The sequence below is a fragment of the Sciurus vulgaris genome, assembly GCF_902686455.1.
Source record: "Sciurus vulgaris genome assembly, chromosome: 16".
Classification (NCBI taxonomy): Eukaryota; Metazoa; Chordata; class Mammalia; order Rodentia; family Sciuridae; genus Sciurus; species Sciurus vulgaris.
The window spans coordinates 27,713,502-27,737,195 of NC_136477.1; the positions used below are offsets into that span (position 1 = coordinate 27,713,502).

General features: G+C 45.5%; 1 protein-coding gene across 1 annotated transcript in view; it reads right to left on the reverse strand.

Moving 5' to 3' along the window:
• ITGA9 (integrin subunit alpha 9) overlaps positions 1-23,694 on the reverse strand; it is a 326,698-nt gene that overhangs the window by 133,370 nt on the left and 169,634 nt on the right. Inside the window, exon 17 of the mRNA XM_079116258.1 lies at positions 18,607-18,683. Within this exon, the coding sequence (XP_078972384.1) occupies positions 18,607-18,683 (77 nt within the window). The remainder of the gene's footprint in view (positions 1-18,606; positions 18,684-23,694) is intronic.

Genomic DNA, 23,694 nt, shown 5'->3' on the forward strand with positions numbered 1-23,694 from the left:
TTTTTTTTTAAAGGGCTGGGGTGTGGCTCAGTGGGTAAGTGCCCCTGAGTTCAATCCCTCATACAAAAAAAAAAAAAAAAAAAAAAAATTTAATTAATTAAAAAAATAATAGCAGCAGCATACACCTTATGTAAAATTTACTTGGCTATCATAAGATTAGAAATGAAACTGCACTTTCTTTCTTAGCATTCAGAATATTTAAAATATGGGAGGTATCATCTACGAAAGCCAACTAAGGTGTTTATTTTTCTTACTGACAGCTTTTCTTGAAATTGGAAGGGACATCCAGGATGAGTCGGATGGCTTTAGGAGACCTCATGGGCGATCTCCTCTTTGGGTACTTTATTGACAACTGTCGAGCCTTTTCAATTACTAGAGGTTACCGTTACAAACATGAGTAAACCACACAGCTAACAATTACTCATCTAATGTCTTCCTAAGAAGAATATGATCACAAAGTACCAAATATATCGATTGTTACATGAATTAAGAAATGGGTGTTAATAAAGCCCAGGGAAATGGTATGCCTTTACTCCATGTACAAACAGAAACAACATGTATCCCATTTGTTTACAATAAAAAAAAATAAATAAATAAATAAAAATAAAGCCCCAGGGAATGGGCAGGGACTGTCAGGCATCTCCTGAGCGCCTGCTGGTGAGTGAGTTACCTGGGAAATACATCACAAAGTTGCTAGGAGTTGCCAGAGGAACAGGTACAAAATTAGACCCAAAAGAAAACTCAAGAACTCAAGGGAAGAGTCCACTTAGATTGAAGAAAGCATCAGAAGCTCTCCAAGAGAGGTGGAAAAGAGCCACATTTAAAGAACAAGGAGTCTATGGGCAGGCAGGGAAACAGGAAGTGCATTCCAACAGAGAAAAATAAACAAGAACAGAGGATAGAGGCGAGTCAGAAATAATATGGAAAGTAGCAGGAAAAGGAGGCTGTCAGCATCGAGGCTGGTGAGAGGTAAGCAGAACAGACAGGGTGCACACAGATTCCCTTCAGTCTTGAACGTCAGAGTTTGGGGTTGATTCTTTAGGTCAGTGAACTTACTTGGGATACCTTCAGTCACCGATGCCAGGTACACTGCGAGCGACTTGCTGATGATAAGGTGTCAAAGTGAGACCATCACAAAAGGTGGTAGGCCACAGTGAGTCACCTCTGTCCCTGGGCCTTCTCTTGCATGCATAGGCTAGTTCCATCTACCAGCATTCCCATTTCTTTGCTGGCGGGCTCCTCCCTGCAGTCTAGCAGAATGTTTAAGAATGGAACTCCTGAAGGCCCCGTGGCAGCCAGTTCCCTCGCGTATTGGGTGGGACAATTCTGAAGTCCACGTTCTAGACTGTGCCATTTAATGTGGTAGCCATTAGTCAGATGTGGCATTAAGCACTTAAAATGTGGCTGGTGTACTTGGGTGCCATGACACCTGCCTATAATCCCAGTCACTTGGGAATAATCCCAGAGGCAGGTCTATAGGCAGCTGTCCCAAGGACACATTCCTGGTGCCATAGTTTCCGTTTCTACCAATGCTTGGAGTCTACACAGACCTCACAGTCTGGCCAAATATGGGTATGGGTGACCAACCACACCCCGACCCAGGACTGACCATCAGTGGGTAGCATCGGTGAAGTTGTACTAGTTACCTATGGCTGTGGTACAACTGTTCTCACAGGCCCATGCTGTCCAGGTTGGTCGTTACTTTGAATACCGCCCCTGCCCTAAACTAGTGTGCATTCAGGGTAAGACACAAGATACCCCTCAACGATTCTGTAGTGTATATGCTTCTGTGCTTCCTCGGGGTGACTCACTCTGTGGAGACTGACTGGGGATCAATTTGAGAAGACAGGGATGGTGTTATGGTTTGGATGTGAGGTGTTCCCCCAAAAGCTCACATGTGAGACAATGCAGCAAGGTTCAGAGGAGAAATGACTGGGTTATAAGAGTCTTAACCCAATCAGTGAATTATTCCCTGATGGGATTAATTGAAGTGGTAGGGTGTGGCTGGAGGAGGTGGGAATTGGGACGTGGCTATAGGGTATATATTTTGTATCTGGAGAGTGGAGTCTCTGCTTCCTGATGATGCCAGCTGCTTCCCTCTATCATGCTCATCTGCCATGATGTTCAGCCTCACTCAAGTCCCAAGGAATGGAGCCAGCCTCCTATGGATTAAGACCTCTGAAACCGTGAGCCCTCAAATAACCCTTTCCTCCTCTACAATTGTGCTGGTCAGATCATTCAGTCACAGCAGCCAAATAGCTGACTAAAACAGATGGCATCCTGTACAAATTTCTGAGCCCATCTCCAAAGGGCATGCACTGCAGAGAGCCTGCTCTCAGTCTCACAACTTGGGAAAGTCTCTGCAGATAACCTCCAAAACACAATAGTATTCATACATTTTGCTCCCAGAATGTGGTTGTGTGTTTACTCCTCAGCCTCAATTTACCTCCAAGGGCTGAGAGCTCCCACAGTCAAATCTACCATTGCATCCGAGAGTTATTACACAGACCCCTGGGTTCCCCACAGAGGTCTTCCAAAGACCCAGGTTGCAGGGTGAAGGGGGGGGGGTCTCTCCTCTGCAACAGTAACAACTCCTCTAAAATTAGTGATCTATGCCAAACAATATAAAATCCCATTTTTAAAACTACATTTCTATATTTACATCAAATAATAAAGTTGCCAACCTCAGCCTTTAGCTATAAGAGGCAAAGGTAAATCCCTCATCAAATACTGCACACATAGTACACAATTAAGGTTAAGACCACATCCTGGGAAGCAAACAATAAAAACTGTCTACATAATGAAGGTTAAAAAAATATATCCACTTAAATGACTACCTATTAGGAGATCAAAGTTTAGAAACTCACTGACTTTCATGGCTCAGAAGGACCTTGGAATCAACCTCCTCCCTATTTTGCAGATGAAAATATTGAGGGCTAAATCAGACAAGCGGCTTGTTAACTTCTTTGGCTACCAGTGGTAGTACCATTTATCTAGAAGCAGTCAGTACCAAGATTCAGGTACCCTGTGTTTGCAGTTGGGGTCCAGACAGGAAAACCACCCACACCAGGGATTAAAATGGGGAACTAGGTAGAAAGGTGTAAGAGGAGCCAGAAAAGGAAACGAGGGGAGCTGAGGAAAACCAGAGATTAGAAGAAACACCTGGAGGACTGGAGCAAGAGGGAGGAGGTGGACGGTTAGAGGTGGCACTCCAGAGAGGGAGCGAGGACCAGCGAGGAGAAGCTCTCTTGCTGGGGATGCTGCTTGAAGCAGGTAGAGCTGGGGAGAAAACCTTCTCTTCCTCCCTCCAATCTCGTGCTGGCTACTGAACAGGAAGCCTGTGGACAAGGGAGCCTGGGAAATGTAGTTTTCCACAATTAGTCTCTGTGAACTGAGGGGAAAGGTGGGGAACAGATCCACCCACCAGTTTCACATTCTGAGTCCATGACTCTCAGTTTGTAAGTTGAAGAAGCTTCTCGTTTCCCAACATATCACAGTCGGGGCAAGGAATGCTTAAAGCATGGCCAAGAACCGCAGCGGAGTCAGTTCTTATGGATTATTCTAGCATCAGCTCCGAAATTTTTCTTTTCCATAGGGGTGGGAATTTTTTTGTCCTGCTATCCCATTTTAGCTGCTAGTTACAGCCTATTACTTTGGATTGCTGCAGATCTCGTTAAAACAAATTATTGAGACTCAAAACATCAATTTTCATTGCTATACAAAGCATTAAAGCTTCCTGATTTAAAAGTTTCTAGCTACTTTAGTAAATATTTAGGGATTTATTTAACCAGCCGAGAACTGCAAAGGTTATCACTTCTTTTATTGTAAAGAAAAAAGATCATCAAGAAATATTTTAAACAGGGGCTAGAGGCTTAGCTTAGTGGTAGAACATGTGTTTAGCAATGTCAAAGGCCCTGGGCTAAACCCCCAGTGGGAAGGGAAGGGGTTAATCAAAAAGAACATTGTACCACAGGGTATGATTCTAAATATAGTTAAGAAACCAAGCCTAATTTTACTTTGTATTTTAACAGAGTCTAGATTGAGGGGAATTGTTATTTCTGCCCAACTATTGGTCTTTTCCTGTGGTTATTCTATAGCTTGCTCCACATAAACATAGACAGCTTCCTGAGGTTACAATCTCAGTCCTGGACCTCCTGATCTAATCCTTCTGAGGTCCTTACTCCTGACAAGCTCAGAATCCTTCCATTTCACATTCCACAACATGCTTCCCTTTGTTCAAAACTTAGTGCTACATTGGGGACCTGCCTCCTTCTCTGGTATGCCCGTCCCCCCTACCTTGGTGAAATCAGTAGATATTAAATAGAAATATTCAATGGAAAAATTCCACAAACAACTCATAAGTTTTAAATAAAGCAATATTCTGAGTAGCAAGATGAAATTTCAAGTCATACCATTCCATTCTGCTTGGGATGTAAATCATCCCTTTCACCAGTGTATCCACACTGTATATGCTACCCACCAGTTAATCACTTAGCTCTTCTGGTTATGACAGTCCCAGTAACCCTTGTTTTAATGCTGACCTCAAAGTGCAAACACAGTGATGCTGGCAATTTTGTTACCCTATATTGTTACGATTATTATTGTTGTTAACCTCTTATTATGCTAATTTATAAATTAAACTTCATCATAGGTATGTATGTGTAGGAAAAAAAACACAGTACATAAAGTTTGGTACTATTGTACTATTAGTCTTGGAACATGTCTCCTGAGAATAAAGTGGGGGGGTACAGTAGCTTTAATATTCATATTATTTATATCCTCAAATACCACATAAACGAATAATACTATCATTTAACAGAATATGCTATACATTTATAGATGTATACTCCAACTGTGGGTTATTATTCCATAGTTTGAGATTTGTTTTACGTCAAACTGTGTTCTATAAATCTCTTCCAATCTTATAAAAACAGACTCACATGGTTACTGGTTCCAGCAAGAGATTGGGAGGTACCTCTGTAAGGCACCTCAATTAAAGGTGACTTTGGGTCAGGAAGTGAGTCCTGGGAATGAGTTCCTGGGGTGAAAAACCCAGATGTGTTAAGGCAGAAACACTTCACCTCCCTGTTTAAAGTATGGGCCAGTGCTGTGCTCAGAGACTGAGAGAGAGAAGCATTTACTAAGGTGATTTTCCTAGCAATAGTGGTTTTCCTAGCAATATTCAGATCATTGAGGTAAATAAGCATTACTTTAAAAATAAATAACATCCCTATGTCCCCGCTGACTCTTGGCCCCAGATTTGATTTACTTAACAACTCACATAATGGCAGAATCAGTATTTGCTTCAAAGGTCATCTCCTTTCTAACAAAGCAGACAAACCAGCAAGGAGTGAGAGGGATCCTGTCCCTCTAAGCTGCTAGGGGTCCCTCCCACTCCGTCTGTGTAACCATGCAAACAAATACTGGTTCCCGGCCAAGAGAGGAATTCAAATCCTCATCGTCCTTCAGGAGCAGCCTCCTGAATCACTACCTCTCAGGACATCTGGAACAGATCAGGTTCATTCACTGTAACCACTGCATTAAAGACAAAGAATATGGTGGGGGCAGAGGAATTCCCAAGATCTGCGGGCTGCTCGGAGGCTTGCTGTCGTAAGCCGGGGATGGAGGGGGGCGATGCTCGGGTTGACCCGGCACTGGCACACGGCCACACTGTGCCCCACGCACGCCACGCTGGAACCTGGCTACGCTCAATATGCGAGAGACCCACCTGCATGTCACTGAATGCAGCGAGCCAGACGACTGCAGAGAACCCGGGTCAGGAGGGCCACCACGGTCCCTCAACGGGTAACTCCGCAGTAGCCACAGCGTTTCCCCGCTTCTAGTTCAAGAGCCAAGTGGGAGCTGTAAATGGTTCCAGGCAAGAAAATATACTGAAATTACTAGTCTCCCTGGATCGTGGATCCATTTTCCTTTAAAGCCAGTCAGTCGCAGGGCTGGAGAAAGCAGCTCTTCCCACGTGGGTCTCTGCATCTCTGGAGGTCCCTGACGGCAGAAGCAGGTACGTACTACCCAGAGGCAGCCCCTCCAACGGCGACACATTTTGTCCACACATACTAGATGCCAGCTTTCTCTGCTTTGGCACTTGAACTCCTTGAAACTCATCAAAGGCCTAGAGTTCCTGGTGTCTTTAATAAGCAAGGAACAAGGAATGAACGCTCACTTCATATCAGTGTCACTACGAAGGTTGTTGAGAGCCACTCAGTGAAGGAAACACTTTCTCCAGAGGCTTCTAAGTTTTGTTCTACAATGTACACCTGTAATCCCAGTGACTGCAGAGGCTGAGGCAGGAGGATTGCAAGTTCGAGGTCAGCCTCAGCAACTTAGTGAGACCCTATCTCAAAATAAAAATTAAAAATGGCTATGGAGCTATGGCTCAGTGGTAGAGCACTCCTGGGTTCAAGCCCCAGTACCACAAAAAAAAAAAAAAAAAATAGGAACCACAGATTTATAATGAAATTCCAGTTCTGGATATTACAATAAAAATATTTCATTTACTCTTACTTGTTCTTTTTCCACAGTCAGGGAAAACTTCTAGAACTCAGGTTTTTAACCTGTTTTTGTGCCACTGCTTCCATTCGCAATGTAGTGAAGCAAACCCCTTCTCAAAGTAATGCTTTTAAATAACGAATAAAGAGAAAAAAGAATTACAAAGGAATCAATCATGCAAAAAGAGTACAAATTATATTCACCAAAAGTGTGGTCTAATAATATATGTCCATTTTAAAAATAACATACTAAATAAGATTTGGTGATGAACTACCATAACCTTGAAGTGGGGATGAATGTTTATATTTTGAAATATCCACAATACTCTAACTTGATCTAAAGATATATGACTTCAACATATATGTGACAGTCGTAGGCCCCACTAGTATTACCGTGCTTATTGTCTTTCATTCATAAATAAAATGTTAATTTTCAGTTGGAAACTAAAGATGTGACTGTTTTCTTATCCAAGTTCACAGATTCCATGGAGTCTGTTCACAGGTCACTAAGGGGACACGGACCCCAGGTTAGAGCCCTGTCCTGGGGGAAGGTGAGCTGCAGGGACTGACTTCAGGATGGGAAGAGGAGGTTGTGGTGGCAGGAGGGGAGGGAGGGAGGAAGAGGGCCTTGGACACCAGGCGGGCAGCTCAGAATGGCTTTGAGGCCGATTGTCCTCAATTCTGCCATCTTAGGACGCACAAGCCATCTTCTACCTGCATGAAGGAGGACGGCCAGGAAGGGGCACAGATAAGTGTCTTCCTTCTTGAAGGAAGTGGGCAGTGCATCAAATGATTTATGTTCTTCTACACTAAGACAAACATGAAACTTTGACATTTTTTTTTCCACTTTAATGACATTTACCCCTTGTTCACATCTCATTATCACAGAAAACATTTTTTTTTGGTACTGGGGACTGAACCCAGGGGCACCCAACCCAAGCCACATCCCCAGCCCTTTGTTTACATTTTAGAGACAGAGTCTAGCTGACTTGCTCAGGGCCTCACTCATTTGCTGAGGCTGGCTTTGAACTTGCGATCCTCCTGCCTCAGGTTCCCTGGTGAGGAAGTCCAGCCATTCCAGTTGAGTGTTCTTTGTTCCCTCAGGCTGTGGGAACTGTTTCTAGTCCCCTGCGTGTGAGGACATTTTGCAGGGGATGCCCTTCTCCCTTTATCTCTTAGATCCTTCTTTTTTTTTTTAATATTTTTTTAGTTGTTGATGAACCTTTATTATATGCAATGCTAAGAATTGAACCCAGTGCCTCATACGTGCTAAACAAGTGCTATACTACTGAGCTACAACCCCAGGACTCTCTTGGGTCCTTTTTTTAAATTTTTTTTATTTTTTATAGATTGCATTTTGATTCATTTTACACAAATGGGATACACCATTTCATTCCTATGGTTGCACATGATGTAGATTCATACCATTTGTGTAATCACACATGTACATAGGGTAATGATATGTCTTATTCCACCATTTTTCACACCCCTACTCCCTCTCACTTCCCGCTACATAATCTAAAGTTCCTCCATTCTTTCGGCCCCCACCCCCCCAACCCCCATTATATTATCATCATCCACTTATCAGGGACAACATTCAGCCTTTGGTTTTGTGGGGGTTGGCTTATTTCACTTAGCATGATAGTCTCAAATTCCATTCATTTATGTGCAAATGCCGTAATATTATTCTTCTTTATGGTTGAATAATATTCCATCATGTATATGAAGCAAAGTCCCAGGGAAGAAGCATTCAGAAGCAATCCCTAGGACCCAAGTCCCAGGATGGCCTGAAGGGGCTCCCTCCATCACTCCATGGCCTGGTTTTTAAACAAACACAATCACCCTCCAATTCCAAGAGGGAAAACAAAAATGCTCACCAGCAACTATTTCATCATTAGAGTCTAATAAATACACTGAATTTGATTTGCTTTTGAAACTCAATAGTCCTTTAAAAAAAAAATCTGTCTGCCTGGCCAGAGGAGGTAAGAAGAGACACACAAAACTTGAGTGTAAGTCCTACATATCTCAGGATGGGCTCCCCAGATGCAGCATCTGTGACAGGGGGCGGGGTTTGCTGGGGAACCAGGGAGGCCGGCTGGGCAAGGCTGCAGCCTTAGGTGAAGTCCAGCCTCGGCCTGGTCCACGAGAGGTTCTGAAGCACAAATTGCTGTAAGTCCATCTGCACTTGAGATAGAGGCAGGCCTCCCTCACCTGGCTGAGGGCTGCCCTCAGGGGGTGTGACCTCCCAGGAAAGGCAGTCTCAGGACACGAGTGACTCCCCCAGCCAGCTATGAGTCTTCAGCTGCCAACGTGGCAGCAGGGAACAGGCACCTGCCCTGTGAGGGACCTGGGCATAGTACCACTTGCATCCACCCAGCTCGTCATGTTTGGATCAAGAGCACCTGGGGTGGAGTCAGGAAAGAAGACTGGTAAAATCTAGATGCTTCTATGTGGTGCCTCCCCTCACACTGCAGCTGCGAAGACTAAGACTTAAAGACAGTTCATGGTAAACCTGAGCCTCACCTTTGGTTGGGGGCAGCGGGCAGTGACCACTGAGGACAGCCCACAAGGACTCCTGAGCCTCCCAGGGTTGTGTCAGAGAGCTCAGAACACGCTTTGGAGAGATGCTAACGAGGTGGTGTGTGCAGGACAAGAAGAAAAGTGTGCAGAAAGCAAAGTAACCACACAGCCTCAGATTTTGGCTTCTGTCACAGCAATGAGTCCCCTCCACGATGGATGAGTCTAGTATTCAGTGGCAAGAGACCCACGAACACAGTCACACAAAATCAACCACAAAACTCTCAGCAAAGCAACAGCACATGGCTTCCCATCTCAGAGAAGGGAGGAATCCAGGGGCTGCATTTTCTTGATAGGTCCTTTCCTGGGGTCTGGTCAGAAGGAAAACTGTCATGACATCACCACCCTGCTGGAAAGACTCTTACACATAAAATCTCCAATGGTTGGCTATATTTGGAAGACAAGGAAAATACTACTGAATAGAATTTTATTAGGCACACAGTGATTTAGACCCAGACTTCCTGGGAGTCTCAGGAGGCAGGCTGGCTGTGCGCACACCCTTTCTGTGGTTGCCGTGGTTACTGCCTGGGTCCTGCCTCTCACACCCCTCTATGGATCCCTCTCCTACTATCCAGAAAGCTGAAGCTGGAAAATCTCGGTCAGTGTCTGCTCAGCAGGGGGAAGGCTGTCCCTGAGACATGCTCTTTGTTGAGACAGATCCGCTGTTCATGTGTTCTGGTGGGGCCTTGAAAAGCTCCCCTAGAGCTTTGAATCTGCCCAACAAAGGAAAAGGGTCAGTTCCTTGGGTGGTGTCCCCTCCATTCCCAGTCTCACACTCAGGAAACCACAAATCAGATCCTCCCTGCAATAGAAGAGAAATTCCAAAAGTCATTTCCACCTAGAGATAGGCCAGGCTCCCCAAGCTGCAGTGGCTATTTAAAGCCAAAGGCCATCAGTGGATTTGCTGGACCGCTGGACTCAGGAGCCGCCCACCAGGTGTTTTTCTTGCCTCCGCTGTTCAACTTTCTTCCTGACCTCAGATAAGTGACTCGAATCCCTATCAGCTTCCTGATCTGCTCCTGAAAGGCCATGACTCCAGGTACGTGGTAAAACACACCAACCTTGGGCGGGGGGGACCCCCGTATTGGGCTTTCTTCCAGCCAGCTGGATTAGACAACCGAAGTGGCGCCGCGAAGCCACAGGCTGTGCTTACTCCTGGGCTGGGCTGTAGCCAGGACTCCCAAGAAACAGCATTCTGGCTGCAAGAGTGAGCCTGGCCCGCATGGCTCCCCGGATGCTGGGCGACTCTGGGGTCTCGTCCTCTCCGCCTGGGGTCAGCTGTGGACAAAACCTGCACACCAGCCCTTGCTGCGGTTCCTAGGGAAGCAAGAACACAGCTTCTGGCCCTACACTTGGGCTAGTGGGTTGTTCTAACGTAAAAAGCCCTTCTGCATGTCAGTGATGGCTGTTATGCTAGGTAGGGACCAGGAAAGAAAGAAGACACAGAAAAGTGCCATGGGAAATAAAGTCTCCACGGTTGGGGAGCATGTTGGGTGTTTGGCAAGAACAGTCCCAGGAGGTTCGTGGGAAGAGGCCGCCACATCCGAAGGTGATTAAACGCTCCTGTGGAAAACTCCACAGTAAGGTCATCAACTGAAAATCTTTAAGAAAGTGGGTAGAGGAGACAGCGTCCATGTCCCTGGCCACTGCCCCTCAGACTCTTCCCAATGCTCTGGCCGACTTCCAGCTGCCGGCATCTGCATCTTTGTGTCTGAGGGTCTTTTCCCAGGACTAGACAAGGCTGCTGTATGTCACTAGGTGGAATGCCAAGTATTAACCACCACGACCCCAGTCCCAGAGTAGCCCTCAACCCGCGAGTCTTGGGAGCCGATTTTCCAGCTCTTGGATGCAGTCATTCTGAGGGGCTCCCCGTGGCTCCACTCCCTGGTGCTGTCCTGTGTAATGAACCTCAGTCGGCCGCTGTGCCAGCTGGGTCTGGAGGCCTGCTCGACTGTCTCTGTGTGGTCACACCCTGTGTTCTGTGGCTTCCAGCTCCTCCCAACAGGAAGGAGAGTCTCGTTCTCTACCCCTTGAATCAGATTGATCCTGTGACTTGATTTTGGCCAATGGAATGTAGGAAAAGTGAGAGTACACCAGTTTTGCAACTAGGCCTCATGAGGCCTTGCGTGCCATTGTTCTTTTGTGGACCCCTGCCACACTATAAGAATAATTGTGGCTGGGCATGGTGGTTCATGCCTGCAAACCCCAGCGACTCAGGAGGCCGAGGCAGGAGGAGCGCGAGTTCAATGCCAGCCTCAGCAACTTAGCGAGGCCCTAAACAACTCAGTGACACCCTGTCTCTAAATAAAACGTAAAAAGGGCTGGGGATGTGGCTCAATGGTTAAGCACCCCTGGTACCAAAAAAAAAAAAGGGGGTGGGGGGCGGATAATTTTTGGCTGACATCTTTGAGGAGAAGACCACATGGAGGGGAGCAGAAGCGCCCCAGTGAACAAGTCAAGCGCCAGAGACGGGCTACGAGACAACCTGAATCTGGCGGTAGACACACGAGGGAGCCCAGACTGAATGGCTGAGCCCCAGAGTCAGGAGTAAACACATGGTGGTTATTTTAAGGCATGAAGCTCTGGGGTGACTTGCTGCACGGCAATAAATAACTGATACGCTGGGGTTACGGCGCACCCTTATTGGCAAGCGTCCCTGTCCATACTTCCTTACTCCTTACCTTTGCTTCCTGCACATTTCACATAAATTATTTGCGCTCAAATCCTCGTCTCCGGTTCAGCATCTAGAGGAACTCAAACTCAGACCATATGGAGCACTTCCTCCCTTGAGCCTCCAGGGAACTCCCTCACATTGCCGTCATTACGACGATCGTGGTAATGACGAGTTGCTGGCATGCACGTCTGCATCTGGACTGTGAGCATCGTGACGCAGCAGCATGTCCCCATTTACTCCACCCAGGCCAGGCACATCCACAGCAAGTGCTCCATCCGCATTTGTCAAACAAATATGCTAGCACCATGTCACTCTTGACAGGTGAGTAGGATCCGGGCTCTCTGGAGGATCTCACCTTGAATATCTCTTCCAGAGCACGACTGACTGAGTGTTCCTTGCTTGCCTTACACCACTGCCTGCCTACCCTAGAGTCTAGATCCTACCTGTGGCGAGGTGACTCTTCCAAAGGAGGCCCACCTACTTTTCATCCACCTTTGAAATGCTCCCGCAGGGTGAGGAGAGGCATCTGCTGCCTCCTCTTGGGGACCCACATCAGAGTAAGGGCCAACAGGTGCTGACAGAGAAGGATGGCTTCAGTCCTCATTCAGAAAGTTCCGGCCACTGGAGCATTCTTCCCTACTTTCAAGAATTTACCATTGAAAAATCCAGAAAGCAGCACTACAAAAGCCAGCTGCTCACAATCAACAAACTTGACTTTTTTTTTTTTTTAAGTGACTGCATACAATGAAGGGGATAAAAATCAAATGGCTAATGTTCTGACAACTGCAAAAGTTTTCCAGGCTTCTCATCAGCTCCTATTCATCTTCCTTCACAAGATGGTAGTAACTGTTTTAGTTAGCTTTGCACCACTGTGGCCAAAATACCCAGCAAGAGTAACATAGCAGAGGAAAAGTTAATTTGGGGCTCATGATTTCCAAAGTTCTCAGTCCATAGACTGCCAACTCTGTTGCTCTGAGCCCAAGATGAGGCAAAACATCATGGTGGAAGGGCCCAGTAGAGGAAGACTTCTCAGCTCGTGCAGTCAGGAAGCAGAAAGAGAGAGGGAAGGGACCACAGGGAAGAGGTACCCTCCCAGGGCACGGCCCCAGTGACCTACTTCCCCCAGCATGCCCAGCCTGCCTACAGTTCCACCCAGTCCATTCAAACTGAACGCACTGATTAGGTCACAGCTAATCAGTCATTTCGCCTCTGAACATTTCTGCATTAATAAGGGAGCTTTGGAGGACACCTCATACCCAAGCCATAGCAGTTATTATAATAATGGTGATGTTGTTGTCAACACTTGAAGAAGCTGCTGTCATGCCAGTGACAAGTTCACCACCAAATCTGAGGTTCTCCAAGGAGAGAAAGTTGAGCCTACACAGAAAAAGAATGCAGGGTCTTCCACTGACCCAGCATGATAGGGTGACAGGTGGCTCACATCTCCAGTGGGAAAAGTCACTGCACATCCCTCAGGTCACATGGCACATAGGGAGGGAGAGTGGGAATGGGAGGAAGTCATCTTTGATCACGGACTTTTTCTCCAACCACCTCCCCCCTGGACTGGGGTTTTTACACAGACGAGGACCCTCAGGGTCCCAACCTTGGTAATTCTGGTCCAGTTCCAGTTAATACACGAAAACTCAGCAGCAATTGAGGCCAACATAAAGAAAGCATAATGCAGAACGAGGCTTTCCCAACTTTGATTTCCCCTATAACATGAGCCCTTGAGCAAGTAACCTGGCCTCCCTTACCTGTGTCCTAAGCACTAAAAAGCATGTAACCGTATTTACTCCTCAGTGTTACTTAGAGGATTAAATGGGGAAAAAATGTAGCTCTCATCTGAGTGTTTACTATGTGCCCAGCACTTTCAGAAGCACTTACATATGTATAAATTCATTAAATATCCAAAATAACCCTATAAGAAACAAATTGTTTTTCTATCTTACAGAGAAGGAAACAGAGGCACAGAAATGTTAAGCAACTTGCCCAAGGTTACACAGCTGGTGACAAGCTATTGGGCTTTTCTGTATACCGAGTATACTACAGGGTATTCAGAAGGTGCTCCATAAACCAGGCCTTCTTCCCCTTCAAAATGCAGGACACTGTTCCTTTCCACCCTTTATGATGCAGTTGATGATTCTGACTTTTTTTGCGGGGGAGAGAGGGTTGAGTACTGGGGTTTGAGCTCAGGGGCACTCCACCACTGAGCCACATCCCCAGCCCTATTTTGTATTTTATTTAGAGACGGGGTCTCACTGAGTTGCTTAGCACCTTGCTTTTGCTGAGGCTGGCTTTGAACTCACTATCCTCCTGCCTCCCGAGCTGCTGGGATTGCAGGCATGTGCCACGGCACCCGACAATTCTGACCACTTTTGAGAAGGAAAACAATTTGTCTCGAGCTAAATGGCCCTCTGGGTGAAGTGGTCCTCCTCTAGAAGGCTGTTTGTTCATAGATGGTGCTGGCCATCTTCTATCCAGTCAAAGGTTTGGGGGAACCTACTGTACCCCACATCCAATTCCTATGATAGTAGTCATAGGACAGTTACCGCTACGAGACGATTCTAACTTCACAAATATTCCACTCTTTACATTTTTAAAATTTTTATTGAAGTTGACTAGCCAGAAGACACTGAAACATACCATGGATCTGCAATGAGATGCATCAGGGAAAGAAAATTAGCTCAACTGCCGTAATCTATATTTTTCCTTTATCTTGATCACATGTGATTCTTTTTTAGGTACTACGAGCATTCAGACAGACAAAACAGGCGCATCCTTTTACAAATGGAAATTTCTAGTAAAGAGGACTGAAAATATCTGAACAGCTTTATTCCTATTCCTGCATATTTTGGTAGTGGTACCTTCTAGAATGAGGCTCCGTTCATTAGCGATCATGGACTTTTTTATTATTGTTTTTAAGTTGTCGATGGACTCAATATCTTTATTTTATTTATTGATTTCTATGTGGTGCTGAGGATCGAACCCAGCGACTCACACATGCTAGGCAAGTGCTCTACCACTGAGCTACAACCCCAGGCCTAAGACCATGGACTTTTAACTGAAGAGCTGAATGATTTAAGTAACAACAGATTTCTCCAAAATTCACACTCTCTGGAGAGAAACATAAAAACATCCATGAGTTGTCACAAGGAGCATTTCCTGGCTTGATCCCTGGCCACTCTGGGTGACCCCCTCCCTGCAAGACCCAAGCTCCTCCATCCGGTGGGTGTTCAGCTGCCTCCAGCCACCGCACTTCACACCACACATCTACCCAGTCTCCGAAGGGCTCTCTCCCTTCCCCTCTTCCCACACAGTGAGGGTACAGCTGACACGAGAGCTAGGTTCCAAAGACAGCACGAAAGGCAGAAACTGTGTCCAAATTGCTGTGGTGAAGCCCTGGGGGAGCATGATGTAGGACAGCCACCCAGCATTTCCCAAAAGCCCAACCCTGCCAATGGCACTTCTGCCCTGAGACAAGTCTCAAGGGTCCCACAGACCCATGTCAGGGAAGGAAAAACTGAGGTAGGTGGAAAGAGGTACACACTCTGAACTCAAGCTGGAACGTGCCCTTCATTGGTGGAGGAGACCCACCGACCCACACTTCCTCAGCATCCCTCCCCGAGGAGCTGTACCTAGTTGCATCCCCGTTAAGTGAATGTACCTGGCTGGGACTTGGCTCTACTGCACTGGCTTGGAGATGCAGCCCCAAATCACAGAAGTGTTGCAATACAGCTTCTTTCTTTCTCTCACGCTGTGTTCTCTTCAACTTCTGCTCACCTGTTCCCTCTGCCTAGAGTGCCTAAGTCCTCCTCACTCCCCTTCATATGGCCTCCTGGGAGTCTCCATGCCCTTCAAGGACCCACCTACCTCTCTTCTCATACCAGGTCATGCCACACTGTCCAGTCTCCTGGCCAGGTTGCGTGAACCAGGGGAGCAGGCCACATATGGTTTACATCCACAGTGGTGCCCAGTACCTGCTTGAACCCCGAGGGAGTGTACATCCCAACCCAGGCAACAATGACTCAGGAGAGTGAAACGATAACCAAAGCTGCTCCTGCATGGTTCAGGCTACTAAAACATCGTCCACCAAATCCAGACCCTGTCTCTGCCACAGTTTGCTGCACACTGTGCCTGGCTCTGCAGAGGGAGCACTCCAAGTCTGGGGCCATCCAGTGTAACTGAAACCACAGGTTCAGCTTTCTATCTGCACTTATCCAATTACCAATCAACATTTCCCTGATGGCTCCTGTGGGAATGGCGGTGGGTCCAAGAGTGTAAAGAAAGTTTCTTAATGGAGGATCCAGCCAAAAGTCTATTTTGAGCAACTCAGAGACCTCCTGGGAAATAACTCATCCTACAGAAAGGCTCAGAAGTTCTTTGGTCCAAGAATAGATTCTGAGGTTCAGAAAAAAACTCTAGTTTGCAGGGCTCATGACTGAGTTCTAGGAAGATGGAATTGCAAGAAAGGCTGAAATGGCCCTGGAAGCTACAAGGCACCAGGAGGGGAGATAGGGCACCCCATGGTTCACATGCTGTAGTAGATGGCATTGTTGGTCCCAGTCCTTTACCCCTTCTTATATGCATGCCCTTTGTGGTGCAATTTTGTGGTTCTTCTCACTAAAGGGGCAGAAAATATTTTCTGTCCCTTGACTTTGGGTATGACCCTGTGCCTTGCTATGGTCAATAGAAAACTCTGATGTAATAGTGGGGCAATGCTGCCCCTAAGTCTTAAGGGCCATTGCATGTTTCTGCTTGTCCTTGAGCAATTTCATCATGCAGTGAGAAGAATATGCCCATGCTAGCCCTGATTCCCAGAGGCAATTAAAAACACACACAACAGAGTTAAACTGGCCCACCCAAGACCAGAGTTTACCTTCCACTGAACCCAGATACATGAACGAGTCAGTGAAGATCCAGCTGAATCCACCCAATCTCACCTGACCTGTAGGTTCATGAAAATAAATGATTGCTGGTTTATGCCATGAGTTTGGGGGTGATTTGTTATGCAGTATCTTTGGTAGCAATAGCTAGCTGATACATGTGGGGTTCTGAGCCCTAACAACTGCACTAGTTATTCTAGCATTATTGACTAGATGCACAGAGATCTATTCTGACCACACTCCTGGAAAGGCCAAGTTGGAGCAGAGGAGGCAGCTTTAGTCATAAGATGCTTTACTGACCATCAGTCTTGATTTTTATAGCTTAATACATAGAAAGCACAACTAAAAAGAGCTGGATTTGTCTACCCACTAATGGGTAGCAAGAACAATAGAACTTCTCTTACTTAAAATTTAACCTGGGATCAAGTAAATTTTTATCCCACATGAAGTATTCTGTGATCTACAATAAATTTCCAGCATTTATACTCTGCTCAAAGTTAAAAAAAAAAAAATCCATCTATTTTTGTTTCTTGTTACTTTTTTCCTAAAACACTTTTTGGAAGACCTTCTAAAACTGAAAATTAATGAGCTGGTAATTTGTGAAATTTCTTTAGAATTGATTTTTATAGTAACCCTGGAAGGCCAGTCTTACTGAAGTTAAGCAATCATAATATCCACTTCATGGGTTTAAAGTAATATTTTAAGCTTGGCAAAGCATGTGCTACTTTAAGCTGCCATTTTTTTCTCCAGAGTAAAAGTGAAGTTAATTAATATTTCAGTGGTTTGGAAGAGTATTTGTGTGTACATTACAGTGGGGAGAAAAGGGGAACACGCCTTTCCATAGAAAAGTCAAAACAGAAGAAAAGGCATCTTAGCATTATTTTTCTTTGATGAATAAAAGATTATTTGTTTATTTTTGGTACTGGGAATTGAACCCAGAGGCACTGAGCCACATCCCCAGCCCTTCCAAATATTTTGAGACAGGGTCTCACTAAGTTGCTCCGGGCCTCACTAAGTTGCTGAGGCTGGCTTTGAACTTGTGATTCTCCTGCCTGAGCCTCCTAAAAGATTATTTATCATAAAAAAGCAAAAATGTCTTAGGGTAGTGACTAATTCATGATGGGATATTCCTTTAATTCCATCCAAATTTAACTTTCAGCCTTGCAAGTAAGTGACAGTATGGCATTTTAGAGACTAGCTATCAAAACTGAGGACTGTTTTGAGAAATGGTAATAAATCTTACAGAGGGGTTTCTGGCCCCAATCTTTCAGAAGGTATGGTTACAAAAGGAAGCCATTCTTGAAATGTGGCTAAATGATTCGGGACCAGTACCTTCATCCTAAAAGAAGTCTAAAATAAAAGGTTGGCAAAGAGGAAACAGAAAGCCTCTGTAACCGGTTCACCTTTAGCCTTGGGGGACTTACGTACTGCAGGAGGAAACCCTGAAATAACAAAGAGACAGTCTGCTTGGATCAGAATGACCTGCCCCTTGCCTCCACCCCTGTCCTGCTACAGAAACATAGTGACATGCTGCTAAAGCAAGAAAGACACCACTGTTCAGTGCAAGAGGAAAAAAAAAAAAAAAAAAAAAACTTTATGTAGTAAGAGGTTAAATCACAACATGGTCCCAACAGGTTCAAACTTGGCAATATCATATGGTTCAATTTAATATAACAAGTAAACATACAATATCCTCCCAACACCCAAATACTCTTAGAAATTAGAAATCTAAGCTAACTTGTGAGATATGTGACATGTAAACAAAATCCAAACTATCTTCCCCAAATCATGGCTTTTGTTAAAATTATAAACATACATTAAAAAAAAAAAATCACAATATATGACCATAACCCGCCAACACTGTTTACCCTGTGCAGTGGGAAAATCTGAACCTTCAGGTTTGGGGCCTGGAGTTAAGAAAAACTGAAGTTCTCAGAACAATGTCACAAAAGGAACATTGACATACCTGGAGAGCAACAGTTTCCCCCGGAGCTGCAGGTCGGCTGCACAGTCCTCAGATCGGCAATTCCTCTCAAAGACAGTCTGTGAAAGAAGTAATAGAAAGGTTGGTAGAAGGTTTAAGGGCAAATGAATAAATCATGTCCTACTCCCTTCTTGCCAATCTGGGAATTCTTCCTTTGGACCCTCCAAGCCTCTCCTCCCACCTCCAAGAAGCCAGTTCCCTGGCAGAGTCGAGGGAAGCTTCTGGAGGCTCTGCGGAAGCCTAAATCAACAGTGGTCTTGATTTACGAGTGCATTCCTTACTGGATTCACTTCTCAGTCTACTCAAGTACTTTTTCAAGAAGTATGCACAACCAGCATCCTTTTATCTGTGCTTATCTGGAAACAAAAACCTTTCAGATGCTCTTGGATATGAATGAATAATCATTCCACAGAGTAAATAATTCTTAGATTACAGTCAGGTCATTTCCCCCATGTGTTCTCTCAAGGAAGAGAAAAATCTATTTGAGATAGGCTCTGCCTAAGCAAGGGGACCAAATGGAATTGTGAGTGCCAAAGGGAAATGTCAAAGGCAAGCAGGCCATTAGGTGGAAGGCATCGTGATGTGACAGAAGGGATGCCTTCCAGCTTCTGGGTGAAGCAGCTAGTGGTGAGCAAGAACAGTGCCTTTTCTCAAACTGAGACTCGGCTTCCACAGTGCAAGCCCCACCCAGTGCTGGGCCAAGGCCCTGCGGCTAAAACCAACAGGACTTGCAGAGAGCATGCAGGTTGGCCAGGGAATCGGGAACAGCACTTTGTGAAGGGTTAGCATTTCCTTCTCTGCCGCGCAAGGATGGCTTGTTAGTATGTCCCTCCATCTGGTCTCGCTGACGTTTCTGATTTTGAGACAGCAGTCTCCCTATGCTCTGGATGATGGAGATGCTTCAGGACAACTGGGATTTTGGCTTTGATCATTCAGTGGGATTTGGAGAGAAGAACCCATTGTCCTTTTGTGGTGTTGTGATTTATTCACATTCAACCACTCATGGCTGTGAGCTTTTCTTCCTCCCCTACAGCACAGTTTGGGGTGCTTTCCCGTGGAAGAAGTGTAAGTGGCTTCTCGGAGTGCCAGCGTGGGCTCCAACAAACTTGCTGGCCGATGGAGAGTCTAGACTCAACCAGACAGGGTAATTTTGCCTATGGAAATTCATATTCCTGTGCCACGTTTCCAAAAGACTAAGATGTCCCAGCCAACATTCCCTTCCTTGATTACAGGGGGAAATCATGGAAGTCTTGAGCAAAGAGAGGAAATTCCTATGTTCTTTTGGACACTACAGGGGCAAGGAGAGAGCCAGATTTGCAGGAGACTTCAGGGTAAGACTTTTGTACTTGGTTTGCAATCTCAACCAGGGTCAGAGAGGAGGAAGAGGGAGTGAGAGCTACAACATCCCAGGCAAGAAATGCTTTGGGAGCCTATAACTAGCAAAGCAGCACCAAGGGTAACCTCACCACCCACCTGATCAAGCCTACACTGGAAGGTCCCCTGACATGGCCCCTGTGCGGCATTGAACCCAACTTTGTTATTCATAATTTTACATTTTTTTTTCCTTCAAGCCCTTCCCTCCCCGTCAACTGTATAGGCTTCGGGCCCCACAAAACCCAGATGTGCCCCTGGGTTGGTCTCCTCCTCCTGGCTTGATCAGGTTGGTGGTGAGACTACCCTACCTCCATCAAGAGACCTGTGCCATGCACTGGAGGCCCTATGGCTGAGACTCAGAATCCTGTGCCTGGGTCTGGATTTGTCTCTAGGTGAAAGGTGAGAGAGACGGTCCAATTCCTGGGTTTTGGAGGCAGGATGGAGGGGTGTGCATGCAGGTAGAAAGCAGGTGAAAACTGAAGAGGAGGACGTGGCCTAAGTCCACCCTGTGACATGTAGGCTGCGAGTTCCAGGCCTGCCCTCCTGATCTGTCATCCTGGCTCCCATGCCAGCTGTCCCCTGGACTGGCCTCGCAATTTGCTCACTGCACAGAAGTGAATGCCATGGGGCCTCTGGAGTGACGGTGAAGAGAGGGGACAAGGGAGACAAAGGGCAGATGTGATTCTACTTCTCTGCGGGTGACCTTGCTTTCCAAGAATCTACGCAAGGACACCCTCCCATCGCACTCCTTACAGTGTGACTTTGACAATCCCGTCATTGAGAGGCAGAGTCTAATGCTTCCTCCCCCGGCATCAGGAGGATTTGTGGTTACAGTGGAAATAATGCTATGTGACTTCTGAGGTTCGGCCATAAAAAGCAATGGAGCTTCCCTCTTTTGCTTGAGTTTTTTTTCTTGGAGCTTGGCCACTCTGTGCAGAGTAAAGCCCAGCTTGCCCTGGAGAGGCTCATATGGAGAAAACAGACAGCCTCCTCAGCTCACAGGCCACGCAAGTCAGTCATCAAGAAAGTGGGACCCACCGGCGTGGTGGCACATGCCTAGAATCCCAGCGGCTCAGGAGGCTGAGGCAGGAGGATTGAGAGTTCAAAGCCAGCCTCAGTCAAAGCGAGGTGCTAAGCAGCTCAGTGAGACCCTGCCTCTAAATAAAATACAAAATAGGGCTGGAGATGGGGCTCAGTGGTTGAGTGACCCCAAGTTCAATCCCTGGTTACCCCCCCTCCAAAAAAAAGTGGGACCATCAGGGCTCTTCATAGGCACCAGATGGAGATGCCTAGACCAAGTGCTACCACATTCCAAATTTGCAATATTCCCATTTTCTTGCTGTTAATTGACTTCTAGTTTATTCCCTTGTGCTCAGGACATTGGTTAAGATTTGTTTTGTGACCTAACATGTGTTCCACCCTGAAAATGTTCTTTGTGCACTTGGAAAATGTATATTCTGTCAAGTGCAAAGTTCTTTATGTGTCTGTTTGGTTATCTGGTCTATAAAACTGTTCAAATCTGCTGCTGCTTTATTGATTTTCTGCCTAGATGTTCTATTTATCTAGACACTGAAATCTATTACTGTAACTGCTGTCAAGTCTCCTTTCAAATCTGTCAATATTTGCTTTAAATATGTAAGTATTCTGATGTTGGGTGCAAAAAAAAATGGTAGCTGTTATATCTCCTTGTTGAACTAATACTTTAACATTATGTAATATCTTTCTTTGGTTTATCATTGCCTGGACTATTCTCCCATCCCTCTGTACATCCCTGAATCTAAAGTGAGTGAGCCTCTTGAGTAGACAGCATACAGTTGGACCGTGTGTGTTTCTATGTGTGTTCTTATAATCCTTCCAGTCACTGTGTGTTCTTGTAATTCTTTCAGTCTCCATGTAGCTTTTTATTGAGTAGTTTAGTCTATTTACATTTAAAGTATTAATACAAAAGGATTTTCTAAGCCAGGCATGATGGTGCATACCTGTCATCCCAGCGACTCAGGAGGCTGAGGCAGGCGGATTGCAAATTTGAGGCCAGCCTCAGCAACTCAGTGAGATCATGTCTCAAAATAAAAAAGAACTCAGTGGTAAAGCATGCTTAGGTTCAATCCCCAGCACCAAAAAAAAAAAAAAAAAAAAAAAAAGGACTCTGTTATTTTGATAGCTGTTTTCTGTACTCCTTATAGTTCTTGTAACCCCTTTTTTCTCTGTTGCTATTTTCTTTGGTGTTACTTGTTTTTTTCTTTTTTCTTGGTATTGAAATTTTCTTGGTTGGAATTTTTTTCTTTTGTGTAACTTCTACATGTATTTCCTTTGTGGTTACCAAGGGGCTCACTAAACATCTATGTAATAATGTTTCTTCTTGATAGTCTATTATAAGCTGATAGCTTCACCTGCATAAGGGAACTCTCTGGTCCCCCTTTCCTTCCCCTGCATCATATGCTGTTGGTGTCCTAATTTACAACAACTTCCAGACTCACTAACACAATGTAGTTATAAGTAGCTTTAATTTTTTTGGAGGGGGTACTGGGGATTGAACTTGGGGGCACTCGACCACTGAGCCCCATCCCCAGCCCTATTTTGTATTTTATTAGACAGGGTCTCATTGAGTTGCTTAGCTCCTCGCGTTTACCGAGGCTGGCTTTGAACTCTCATTCCCGCGTCAGTGAGCCTCCGGAGGCGCCGGGATTACAAGCGTGCCCCACCTCGCCTGCATGCTTTTATCTTTTAATGGCTGTCATAGAATTTAAGATGACTGGCCAGCCTTTTACAGCCATACAATATTGTGTTTTTGTCTAGCTCTGCCTTGGCCACCGAGCTTCCTACCTCATCATTTCTCTTGATGCTGCTTAGAGTCCTTTCATTTCAACTTGAACCCCTTTCAATCTTTCTGGTAAAGCAGGTCTAGAGGCAAAAGAAGTCTGCACACACACCCTCCACTTCTGAAGGGCAGATTTTTCTAGATAAAGTATTCTGGGTTGGCATTTTCTTTCTTTCAGCACTTTGTATCATTCCGCTCCTTTCTGTTCTGCAAGTTTTCTGCTGGAAAAGCCACACTGGGGAAATGCAAATCAAAACCACCCTAAGATCACCTCGCACTCCTTAGCATGGCTATGGTCAGAGAAGGGGTCACCGGGGTCGCTGAGGGTGTGGAGAAAAGGGGGCACTTGGATGTTGTTGACAGAAGGTAAATTGGTACTGCTGAGATGGAAAACGGTATTTTGAAAGTTCCTCGAAACATTGAAAACAGAACTGCAGAACAATCCAGCAAACCCAAAGGAAATAAAATCAGCACCTCCTGGAGATTTCTGCACTCTCGGGTTGACTACAGCACCGTTCACACTTGCCAACATAGGAAGCAACCCGTCTGTCAACAGGTAAATGGATAAAGAGATTTTTGTAAATACAAAAGCTTCTCCACTCACGAGAGGGCCTCATCCTGAAATCCACTGTAAGTTGAAAATAGCTTAAGTAAAAAATGCATCTCATACACCTGACCCGCCGAATACTGTAGCTCAGCTTAGGCTACCTTAAACACACCCAGAACACTTATGTGAGCCTCCAGCTGGACATCTAACATAAAGCCTATTATATAATGAAGTGTTGACCATCTCAAGTGACTTACTGAATACTACACTGTAAGAAAAAAAAAAAAAAAAAACAGAATGGTTATGTGGGAATGCTTTCACACCATCACAA